Genomic DNA, 12,070 nt, shown 5'->3' with positions numbered 1-12,070 from the left:
GGCATAACTCAAGATTCGTTTTCTTCATTCAAGAGTCGTTCAAACACAACGTGTGTGTATTATCTCTAAATGTGATATCCTCTGTTTTCGATATGATCGATGACCATTAGGATATGGTTTATTTTATTATTTCATTGTTCACATTCTGCAAACGTGTCCTTTCATGTCTACAATGGGATGTTTTTATCATCTGACCCAGATTTTGTTCTTTGAATCTGTGGGCAAACCTTGTTATTCCCTTACAAGCCCAGCACGGTCCTGGGCCTGTGGAGGGAGAATCATGGTTGACCGTTAGGATATAGAGCTGACATTGCTTGCAGAATGTTCCCGTACTCAAGACTGCCCTTGTGCATAGATGCCATCCCATCTTCCTCTCTCCTTCACAGATGACAGCAAACCTCGGCTCAGCAGCAGCCCACCCTCAGCCACCCTGGGCAGTCTGCTGGATGACCAGCACTGGCACTCGGTCCTTATCGAGCGGGTTGGCAAGCAGGTGAACTTCACAGTGGACAAGCACACGCAGCATTTCCGTACCAAGGGTGAGGCTGATGCCCTAGACATCGACTATGAGGTGAGTTGACTCTCCCCGCAGGTCCCCAGGCCCCTTACTCAATATCAGTAAAAATTGGCCAACAGAAGAGCAATGGAGAGAATTGCTCAGGCAGCCTTCAGTGGAAGAGTCCAAGGAAGGCATCTGACCCATGAGTGTGGGGTACATGCCTTGGCAGTAATGGGGCATTAGCAAATTGCGTGCATTTTAAAATCAGGAAATCTCCTTGTTCACTTTTATAGATGTGTTCTGCTTGTAGCCTTCCTGGATCACTGTGTAGTCTCGTAGTTACACTCAGCTGGACTGTTTTCAAAAATCAATTTTGAGAATAGCTAGGGAGATACAGAAATTATACTAATACAATATTATTTGTCAGTAATACCTGGATTTAAAAAAAGAAAGATAAACAAAATCCAAAGGAATCTGAAATCCACATGATATGCACTTGTTTTTAACCTTCATTCCTATGCAAACTTTTGACAGTACATGTGGACAGTTGGTTCTTTCTTGTTTTCTTATACAAGAGGCACCATGAAATGCACCAGACTTACAACACAAAGAAGATTGCACACAATTCTGCAAACTGGCAGCCAACAGTTATCCATCTTGGCTAGTAGTTCAGTTCAACAAGTATTGTGCCCCAGCTGTATACTGGACTTTGTTTTAAGCCATCAACATACAGAGATGGCTGAGACAGAGTTCCTGAGTTGGAGAAGCATACAGTCCAGTAGCAGACCCAGACCCAGAGATAAGCTGCTGTGGCATAAGGGAGTAAAACCTACCGGGGGGAGAAGTGAGGGGCATTGCAGGGATACTGGGAAGAGGGTATTTGGCTCAACCTAGGGAGACCTGGAAGGTATCTGGAAAGAGACACTTTTGAGTCTTGAAAGAAGAAGAGCACTAGCCTGATGACGAAGGTTAGAAAAGCAGGCCAGGCCAGGCATGAGATATCACAGTCCAGTATTTATCGGGTTTGAAACAATAGCAGGCAATGGTATGTTGGACCAGCTGATATTGACGCATGAGGGCCAACTGGTAGATTTTTCAGGAATTTTGTGAACTGGATGGCAAACACGGACTTTAAAAATTAAGTTAAATAAACTAATAATTCACTGAAGTATTTTTAAAAGTAATGCATTCATTAATGCCTAATTATTTTACTATGTTATATCAATTTATCCATCTATCCATCTACTTACCTACCTATGCATCTATCTATATGTACTCTTGAGGTTTTTTATATCTGTTGTATTTGTGCGGTAAAAATATTGTAAATTGGGTTTGCTACAGTACATCTCTTCCCAATTTCATATTCAGTGACATCCCTTTGGTAGTTTGAAATCCACCATGGTGAGTATATTTGTGCCAGGGATTTGGGCAAATGCTATAAATTAGGGCTTGGTTTATTGTTATGTAAATTGTCCAGACCAGGGATTTGTGAACTACAGCCTGTAGGTCAAGTCTGGCTTGAAGCCTGTTTTCCTGGAGCCTGTGAGTTAAGAATAAAATTTACATTTGTAAAGGGTTGTTAAAATTTATTTTAAAAATTAAATAAAAGCGTATGTGACAGAGACTGCATGTGAACACCGATAAATGAATTCAGTGAAAAATCAACAAAAGCAGTCTATAAGAATCAATTGGTTACATGGCATTTACAATAAAGGTTATCATATGTTATTTGCAAATTGTGTCTACATGTTTCTATCAGTAAAATAATCTCATGCTTGTGTAGGCACACACACACACACACACACACATAACATACATGTGTGTGAGCCACACCCTGAACAGCCAGATTTTAAACCTTTATGAACATGCCACGTGAGGCAGGGTATGTTAGAGATCAAACTTAAGAATTTGGGAAGACGCAGATGATGATAAGCCATGTGACCTGTGTTAGCGAACTTAAACTATGGGGGCTAAGGGGCCTCTGAAGGACATTTTGCAGGATTGTGGCTAGTTTTATGTTTTAGACTAGTAGTTCTGAATGTCTGTTTCAGGAGTCAGCCCAATTAACATCCCTTGGGGATTTGTTAAAAATAAAATCACTCAGGTCTCACCCAGACCTGCTGATTAGAAACTCCAGAGGAAGGGCTCAGAAATCTGTTTTTAGAAATTGTCCAGGTGACTGTGATGTACGCTACCATTCGAAAACCACTGTTTTAATTTTTTTAAAGTTTATTTATTTATTCTGAGAGAGGGAGAAATGGGGGTGGGGGGGCTGGGGGAGAGAATCCCAAGGAGGCTCTATCACGTGAACCGCGAGCGCGTGACCTGAGCTAAAACCAAGAGTTGGGCTCTTAACCAACTGAGCCACCCAAGTGCCCCAGAAAATCACTGTTTCAGAGCAGTTACACTCTAGCTTAGACTTGAAGGCAGGGGATTGTTGGACAGATGGTGGGGACACTCTGTTAAAAGACAATATCTGTCACCAGTGGGGTACATTCTAGAACAGCAGAGGTGGATATGAATAATTGAAAAATTAGGAGCTGACTTATTTTTTTTCAATCACCATCATGAGCTATAAGAAGGACTTCATCTTTTGATCCTAACTTTAGCTTAGCATACTGTTGATGAGATATGCCATGCATTAAATTCAAAAGAGAATTTGTCCCTTCTTGACTCAGGAAGCTACCAGATCTTTTTTTTTTTTTTTTTTTTTTTTTTTTGAGTGGCTGATAACTGGAAATCTATGAATATCAATTATCTTTTTTTGCCAAATTTAAGTAATTGCAAAAAGAGAAAAGAAGAAAGAATACACACAATATTGGAAGAGATATCTTTCATGAACTTGAGGACAACAGAAAACATAAAATCATCTCTATGTCTTATCATTTCCCCAAATACTTTAATTCTCCTGGCTTGGGAGATGGTTCTAAAATTCCCCCAATTGCTTGATTTAACATTTATTTTCAAGCCTATGTCCACCTGTCTCTCCTGTGTAGAGAATCTTTATCGGATCACAGCTAAGTAGCATTAAAGTGAATGTCAGCATTTGAGGGAAATGGAATCCAGTGATGTCATTCAATTTATGGAAGTGGAACAGATTTCTTCAGGAAATACCTAAATTCCATGTTGCCTGATAAAAACTATTTCCTAGGAAAGAAATATCTTGGAGTGTTCCTTTGAAGTAAACTCTGCTTCAGAGAATTCAGGCCCCTGCTGGAGTGCCCAGCTGGCTTGCTCCAGTGACCATATAGGAAAACAGATCGACTGTAATGGCGACCTTAGACGTTGGCTATATGAGAACACGGGAATTATGTGTTGGGAGAAGTCTCTGGAATGACTGGAGCTCTCCAGATTTTGCAGATTCACCTTAAAGAATATTAGGGAGAAAAAGAGCACTAGAATAGGAGTCTTGTGGTTTTTTTTTTTTTTAATTTTTTAATGTTTATTTTTGAGAGAGAGAGAGAGAGAGAGTGAGAGAGAGAGAGAGATACACAGCATTAGCAGGGCAGGTGCAGAGACAGAGAAGACATAGGATCTGAAGCAGACTCCAGGCTCTGAGCTGTCAGCACAGAGACTGATGTGGGGTTCAAACTCACAGATTGTGTGATCATGACCTGAGCTGAAGTTGGACACTTAACTGACCGAGCCATCCAGACTCCCCAGGAGCCTTGTGTTCCAGTCACCACTTTGCCACTAATTGTGCAAACCCAGAAAATCTTAAGTTACCCAGAAGTAATATTAGCACCCTATTGGCAGGCAAAGAGATAAATAAAATATCTAAGTCTAACGTTTATTTTCTAACAGTATTGTCTATTAATTAGGATCTAGGCTATTGATATTATTTCTGCCATGGGACCCTATGTGCACATATGAGCCCTGGATACCACCAGCCAGCAGGATAACTAAAGTCAGCTCCTTGGGCTCCAGTGACCCATTGTCAGAGCACATCCTGCTGCTCTACAGTTATCCCCATTCAGATTTTATACCAAGGTTGAGTATATTATGAAAATCTATGTTCTTCTTAAAATTTTAGCATTAGGAGTTAATAATTGACAAGACAATATGCTAACTATGGTGGCCTTCCTTCCTTCACCTTAGACTACCTTGAGGATATCAACTAATGACATGATGTCTTTCCATGCGGCCCCGTGAAGACTTTTGTTTCACTAAGATGTATGAAGTTGTTTGTTTCTGCTCCTGGCTAGTGCTGAGATCTTCTGTCAAAAGAGAGAGAGAGAGAGAGAGAGAGAGAGAGAGAGAGAGAGAGAGAGAAGCAGAAAGTATATAGATTCTTGTTTCACTTTGGGAAACTTATGCCAGTTTACATCACTCAGCTTATATGATTTTCTCCAAATGCATGTGAGAAAGACTCTAACCATTCACTTCACTTCTGGCCTGGAACAGAAGAATTTTAGGAAAGAGATATTTTTAGGATCTTAGTAAGGGCCCGTTTCTCTGAGATTCTTATAATCTAATAATTCTTTTCCTATCAAGAGTGCTCAGTGACCCTGTTTACATAGCTGTTTTACAAGCACCAGAACTATTAAAAACATAGTTTGGAATGTATGATTTGCATTGTATCATGGCATAAATACCAAAAAGGCATTTTACAAAATAAAAAAATACATATATTTAATAAGAATATTTAGTTAAAAAAACTAGATTGAACTAAACCCTCTAAGCAGTTAAAAGCACGTATGTATGTGTATATATATATATCTTCAAGTGTAATTTTTATCAAAGTTTCAAAGAAAGTAAGAGATAGCATTTTTAATCAAGAATTGTGGGAGGTTCTTTTAAGTCTGACATAAATTTCAGACACCTGGAAATAGAATATATTAAAAATATTGTCCGTATAAATGTTTTAAAAACTTCCCTGTGACCTTCCATAAAAATACATATATAATGATAGCACTCCCTCAATAACTTAGAAAGGTAGTTCAAAATTTAATTAATGGGTAAAAATCTCCCACAAATGATTTTTAATAAATAACTTAAAGAGAAATCAAGAACATGAGTATGTAAAAAATTGCTCTCAAATATATGAAAGGATATTCAACAACACCCATTAATAAAAAGGAATGCAAATTCATGCTACAAGTGATATTTTTCACTTATACTGCAGACACCAAAAACCTTATAATGTTGGCATGGGTGTGGAGTAACCAGAGCTATTTCATACATTGTTAGTGGGATGGTAATTAATATTATATCAAAGAAAGAGCAATGTCTTCAAAATTAGAACTTTATGGTCTTCAACCCAACAGTTCTGTTTCTAGCAATATATCCTACAGTCATAAGCAAATGTGTGCAATGGGACATATGTTAGGAGTTTTTATAGATTGGAAATTACCCAGAAGTCCATCAAAACAGGGTTAATTAAGAATCGTGCTAAGCCCTGTAGGGAAACATCTCTGCCAGGGTGCCCTGGTGACCTCACACTATCTACGTGGTCCACACAACCGGAGCTTTGCACAACAGCTGATTTGAGGCTTGGCGGGATGCCTTATGCTCTTCCCGAAACACCAGAGGTTGGAGGCCTGCAATTAGCAGCTTCAAGGCCATTTCCCACTCACTGCACCTGCTCCGTGGGAAGCTGTCATGACAGTTTCTTGTTGCCTCCTAGGTTCTGATAAGGCATGAGGCTTTCTGCCATGCGCTCGCAGAATAGAGGTGCATCATCTAGAATTGGTGACCTAAAGTCTAGAATAAGATCTGTAGCAATGGAGAACCGTGTAGCTTATACTGTGGTCATCTGACCCCTTTTTTATCACCTTTTTTTGGTGTGTGGGACAGGGACCATGGGGAACAGCAATGTTTGGACACTCTTGCCTTTGTTGACTCTGTAAGTTACAAACCGTCTGAATCTACAAGTGGCTCCTTTGCCTTTACAGGTGGGTCAGTCAGGTCTTGGTCTTGGGCTTGCCTTGTTTTGTGTGTGTGTGTTTGACAAAGCCATACAGAAGCATTATGCAGCCATTAAAAAGAATGAGGCAACCCTATATATTCTGGTGGGAACCATCAACAATATGATTAGTTTTTTTTTATGTAATTTTATTTATTTTTTTAATATTTATTTTTGAGAGAGAGAGTGTGAGCATGGGAGGGGCAGAGGGAGAGGGAGACACAGAATCTGAAGCAGGCTACAGGCTCTGAGCTGTCAGTATAGAGCCTGATGTGGGGTTTGAACTCAGGAGTCACGAGTCATGACCTGAGCCGAAGTCAGATGCCCCAAAATAATTTGTTAAAAGAAGAGAAAAATCATTGTGGACTACAGTGTAAACAGTATCTGTGTTTTAAATTAGAAAGAAAATATGGACTTGACAGCAGACTTCATATAGACAGAAACCTGTGGGAGAGACTAAGGAGGCAGACAAGATGGAAATTAAGAGAATGGGGTCAATGAAGATGGAAACCTTACTTTTCCCTGACTACCTTAAAAAAACGCTTTGAATTTTGTACTACATGCGGAAGTATTTTAAGGAGAAACGGAGATGATAGAAAGAATATATGACTCAAAAGGTTTCTTTTGCTACTAAACTTACAACCTCTGATTTATGTTTATTAATAGTTTTTTTAAAAGCAATTACCACTTCAGAATATGTTATTAAATTTACTTATTTTAAAGGCTTATTTAAAATTTTTTTAATGCTTATTTATTTTTGAGACAGAGAGAGACAGAGCATGAACGGGGGAGGGTCAGAGAGAGGGAGACAGAGAATCTGAAGCAGGCTCCAGGCTCCAAGGTGTCAGCACAGAGCCCAACGCGGGGCTCAAACTCACGGACTGTGACATCATGACCTGAGCCAAAGTCGGATGCTTAACCAACTGAGCCACCCAGGCGCCCCTTAAAGGTTTATTTTTAAAGTTTGTTTATTTATTTTGAGGGAGAGAGAGGGAGCACATGCATGAGGGGTGGGAACAGAGAGAGAGGGAGAGAGAGAATCCCAAGAAAACTCCACACTGCTAGGGCAGAGCTTGATGTGATGCAGGGCTTGATCTCACACATGGTGAGATCATGACCTGAGCCAAAACCAAGAGTTAGACGCTAAACCAACTGAGCCACCCAGGAGCCCCTAAATTTACTTATTTTAAATTGTCTCTCAACATCCCTGTCCTAGTTGTAGAATTCAAGCTTATCATAAAAGTTGACTTTTTTTTTTAACTTTCATTTATTTATTTATTTTTAATTTTTTTTAACATTTATTTATTATTGAAATACAGAGAGAGTCAGAGCGTTAGCAGGGGAGGGGCAGAGGGAGAGGGAGACACAGAATCTGAAGCAGGCTCCAGGCTCTGAGCTGTCAGCACAGAGCCCAACACAGGGCTCGAACTCACAAACCGCAAGATCATGACCTGAGCTGAAGTCGGACGCTTAACCGACTGAGCCACCGAAGCGCCCCTCATTTATTTTTATAGAAATGTGTCTGGTACATAATATACACTCAATAAATATGGGCTGACTAAATGAAGGAAGCTTCCTTCTGTAATTATAAAAGGTAATATTTCCTGCCCAACTTTTGTTACGGTAAGAAGTTCCTTCTAGGTCTGCCATGTTTGAAGGCCACCACCTTTGCTTTAGCTTGACATTGCCTGAAGGACACTTCTCTTAGAACTCAGGCATGATTTGGGGCGCTTGGGTGGCTCAGTCGGTTAAGCGGCCAACTTCGGCTCAGGTCATGATTTCGCGGTCCGTGTGTTCGAGGCCCGCGTCCGGCTCTGGGCTGACAGCTCAGAGCCTGGAGCCTGTTTCGGATTCTGTGTCTCTCTCTCTCTGACCCTCCCCCGTTCATGCTCTGTCTCTCTCTGTCTCAAAAATAAATAAACGTTAAAAAAAAATTAAAAAAAAAAAACAAAAAAAAACTCAGGCATGATTCAAGGACTGGCCAGAAATAATGCAACTACTTATTTAGTGATCAGAATAACCACAGATCACCAAGGAAACGGTTTTCCAGATCACATGGCAGCGTAATCGATCCTTTTCTTTCTTTGGAAACTCAGTTGCAAGGCTAAAGTAGAGGGCCTATGTGGAAAAAAATAAATGAAAGAAAATAAGGAAAAAGATAATGAGTAAATGCAAAGCGGAAATAAAGAGGAGGAAAGTGGGAGGAATAAAAAAAAAAAAGAAAAGAAATACTATTTTGTGTGGTATTTTGTGATTTTGTTTTACCCCTAAAGCAGCCTTGTGAGGGAAATTATTATGGCTTATATCACAAACGTAAAACCAAGACAAGAGAGATGGATAACCCCCCCCCACCCCAATCACCCCCAATAACCACTGTGTAACAGTGGCTATCCCCCAATAACCACTGTGTAACAGAAATAAGACTTGAGCTCAGATCTGTGTAACTGTTCAACTGGAGACCCTTCTAGTGAACAGACATTCTCCCAAGGATGGATGATCCCTCAATATATGAGCGCAGCCTCTGGTCCTTATCCTGGCCTCTGCAGTGTACAAGACTTGAAGCCACAGTAATTGCTTCCATTTTTCTTTCTACTTTAAAATTTGAGATTGTTGTGATTCGTGGACTTGATAATTTTACGTTTCCCCACATTTTATAACTGCAAACTGGAATATAAAAACTTCTCTTCTCTTCCATGTATATTAAAAGTGAACTAATTGTGTTGAACATGGTGGAGGGAGTATTTCAATACTAGCATTAAAAAAAACTCACAAAAATCTTTGTTTTCATTGACATGAGCTAAAAGAACAAATGAAAAATTCCTTCCTATTTTATTTTAACTGCTATTGGGGTGGGGGATGTAACAGGTTTCAGTTATCTGATAAGACATCTTGAGCCTGGCTGAATTATTATAACCATCGATAAAATATTATAGAATTAGCCATGCCACAGTTGAATATGTGTATAGCCCAAAAGAAGAGTACAAATGGAGGTCCACATACCATGAGTTTACATATTTAAAGGGTTACAAATAAGCTAACAAGCTGTTGAATAAAATATGTTCTAGTCTCCTGCTTTGACGAATGTAACTTACCTGGTACATCCCATATGTTCAAGCCCTGTCTACAGTGGAAACAGTTGCCCCTTGGCCACTGCTCAGACCTATGCATCCATGGTCCATCCTCAGGATGGCAGATGAGGAGAGAACCATTCAGGCCCACAAGGCACTTTCAGAACTGTTTCGGCAGGAAGCTCTGGGGTGCTGTGTAAGGAAATTGTGTTTTATAAGGGTGGTAGCAGCTTTCCATAGTTGTTTCCCCTTGGCTCCCCCATGAGGCAGGATGGAACTGGGGAAAGGTCAAGTGGGGCCCACCTGGGTTCTGGCTCCACAGCAGGAGCCCGTTTTGCCTGGGTGTATGGGGGATACTGCAGTTAGGATTTTTAATGAGCTCCTTGTTTGAATGCAGAAACATACATGATTTAACCCACTGTCCAAAACCTAAGGTAAAAATATTGTTAAGTTCACTCAGACAGAACAAGTTATAAATATGTGTTGAACCAATTAGGCTGTGTCAGCACCTGACGTCTATGAGTCTGTAAAAAGATGCTTATTTAGAGACAGGAACCATAGGCTAGCAATTGACAAAAGTTGGGCCAAGAGCAACACTAAAGATACTACTGGAAATTAAATAAATAAATAAAGGTGGCTGGAATCTAGCCGCCGGTGCAAAACATGCTTATAGATTGAGGATATAGGGTTGTTCCAGCAGAGGAAATAGGGAAAGCTGATTTATGCTGTTGAGGAAACTGATGGTTTCTGCTGCAATAATTGTACATCACCTCTTCTTTTCTCCCCCTCAGGGAGACTGCAGACATCCTACCAACAGTGTATATAACACAGTTGCCCAGGATTAAGGAGGTCCAGAGGGTATGAGATTTTCAGTTTTAAAAATGGGAAAGTTTCCGGAAAACCAGGGCAAGATGTTGACCTGAACCTGGGGCCTGATTTACTAGGAGGGCCACTCTATGGAGCCAGCAGTAGCAAAAGTGATAGGGGAGGTAGTGTGTGCAGTGGATAAGAGATGAGGTTCTGGATCAAAGCGCTTGACATTCCAACAACTCCACCTCTTGGCTGTAAGGCCTCAGTCAAGATGCTAAAGCTCTGTGTGTCATCGTTTTCTTCATCATTAGTCTGGAGCAGAGAACAATACCCAACTCAAAAGTCAGAAGTAAAATAATGTAAGTAAACTCTAAGCCTAGTGCCCAATGTGCAAAATGAATCAATGCATGCCACTGTTGGTATTATTAGAACAAAAACTTATCCAAGAGAGAGTTCTGAGGCCAAAACCAACTGACACATACAGAGCAAAGTTGGGCTTGGGTTCAAAGGCAAAGCCAGAGCAAGGTAAATGTGGACCTGGAGTGTTAGGCAGGAGGCATGGGCACAAACAAGGCACTTTGTATGACGAGGGGGACTGGTGAAATCAAGGCTCCCTTGTACTCAATGCAAGTCTGTGTCTGGGTCAGAGATTACTCGCTTTCTGTCCCCAGCAACACAGACATAGGGCATTTCTTGTGCAGAAATGAGGGGACACTGGGAATTTATAAAAGACTAGATTATGGAAACAATAAAGAAGAGGTAATTCTTGATGAACATGTAACCTTTTATATTCTCTAGTTTGTGACCCTAAAGTAGTGACAAAAATAAGACATCATATATACCGTATGCCTTTTAAAGAGATCAAACATTCCAGAGAAGTTACAGAGTCATCAATCAAGTCAAATAGTAGAGAAAAAGCCCTAAGATGGTGACCTTGGGAAAGATTTTGGGCTGCTATTATCTCATGTGGCCAGTTTGGTATTTTTCTTTTTTTAACTATTTAGATTCAGGCTACTGTTTAAAAATCAAAAGATTTCATGGGAAAATTGGGGTTTCTGGTCTCATTTCAAATGGCAGAAACTCATAACCTTTGAGAACATTCCAAAAGTCAGTGATGGGTTCTTCCTGCATAAGGGCCACGGATTCTACCCATGGTTCACCAAGCACCAAGCCAGTAGCCATCAACTCGACCCATGGTTCACCAAGCACCAAACCAGTGCAAGTTGTAATGGTTGAAAAAGAAGACAGCTGTTTGAATCTATTTTCATCCACTCTCTGTTAAAAAGTGGACTATCAGAGCAAAAGTGAGACAAACATTCACAAACTGGAAACTTCAAAAGTACCAGAAATCTCAGTCTGACAGAAAAAGGAATCTTCCAAGCAGGAAGACTCTCAAATTTAAACTGGGCCAGGGAAAAAGCCAATAAAGAGGAGTTAACTCAATGCCATAGAAGTAACATCAAAGATTTAAAAAGAGAAGCAAACCCCAGACAAACAAGAGGACTGAGATCAAAGGAAGAGAGAGTGGCAGATTCTGGACCTCATACATTTAACATCAAAGCAGGTTTTCTTCTGGGACTCATCCAGTTGAAGCCCACCTGTGACACCAGCAAGCCCATCAGGTTACCAGATGGACTATGTTGCCCAAGACACTGAGACTGTGAGTGGAACTTTACAATCGAACCCCCAGTTTTGTTGCCCAATAAGATCAATGAAAGGCACACTATGCAATTTGGCAGGAACAAACAAGAAAAGTAAGCTAAGAAAGGGGCTAGATTGACCAAAGCA

General features: G+C 40.4%; 1 protein-coding gene across 1 annotated transcript in view; it reads left to right on the top strand.

The window, feature by feature from the left end:
- The window catches only part of CNTNAP5 (contactin associated protein family member 5), a 795,339-nt gene that overhangs the window by 384,570 nt on the left and 398,699 nt on the right, over positions 1–12,070 (top strand). The window contains exon 6 of the mRNA XM_042954126.1: positions 387–571. Within this exon, the coding sequence (XP_042810060.1) occupies positions 387–571 (185 nt within the window). The remainder of the gene's footprint in view (positions 1–386; positions 572–12,070) is intronic.

Source organism: Panthera leo, chromosome C1, assembly GCF_018350215.1.
Source record: "Panthera leo isolate Ple1 chromosome C1, P.leo_Ple1_pat1.1, whole genome shotgun sequence".
Lineage (NCBI taxonomy): Eukaryota > Metazoa > Chordata > Mammalia > Carnivora > Felidae > Panthera > Panthera leo.
Note: the sequence above shows the minus strand (reverse complement) of the source record. Positions and strands in the feature narration are given on the sequence as shown.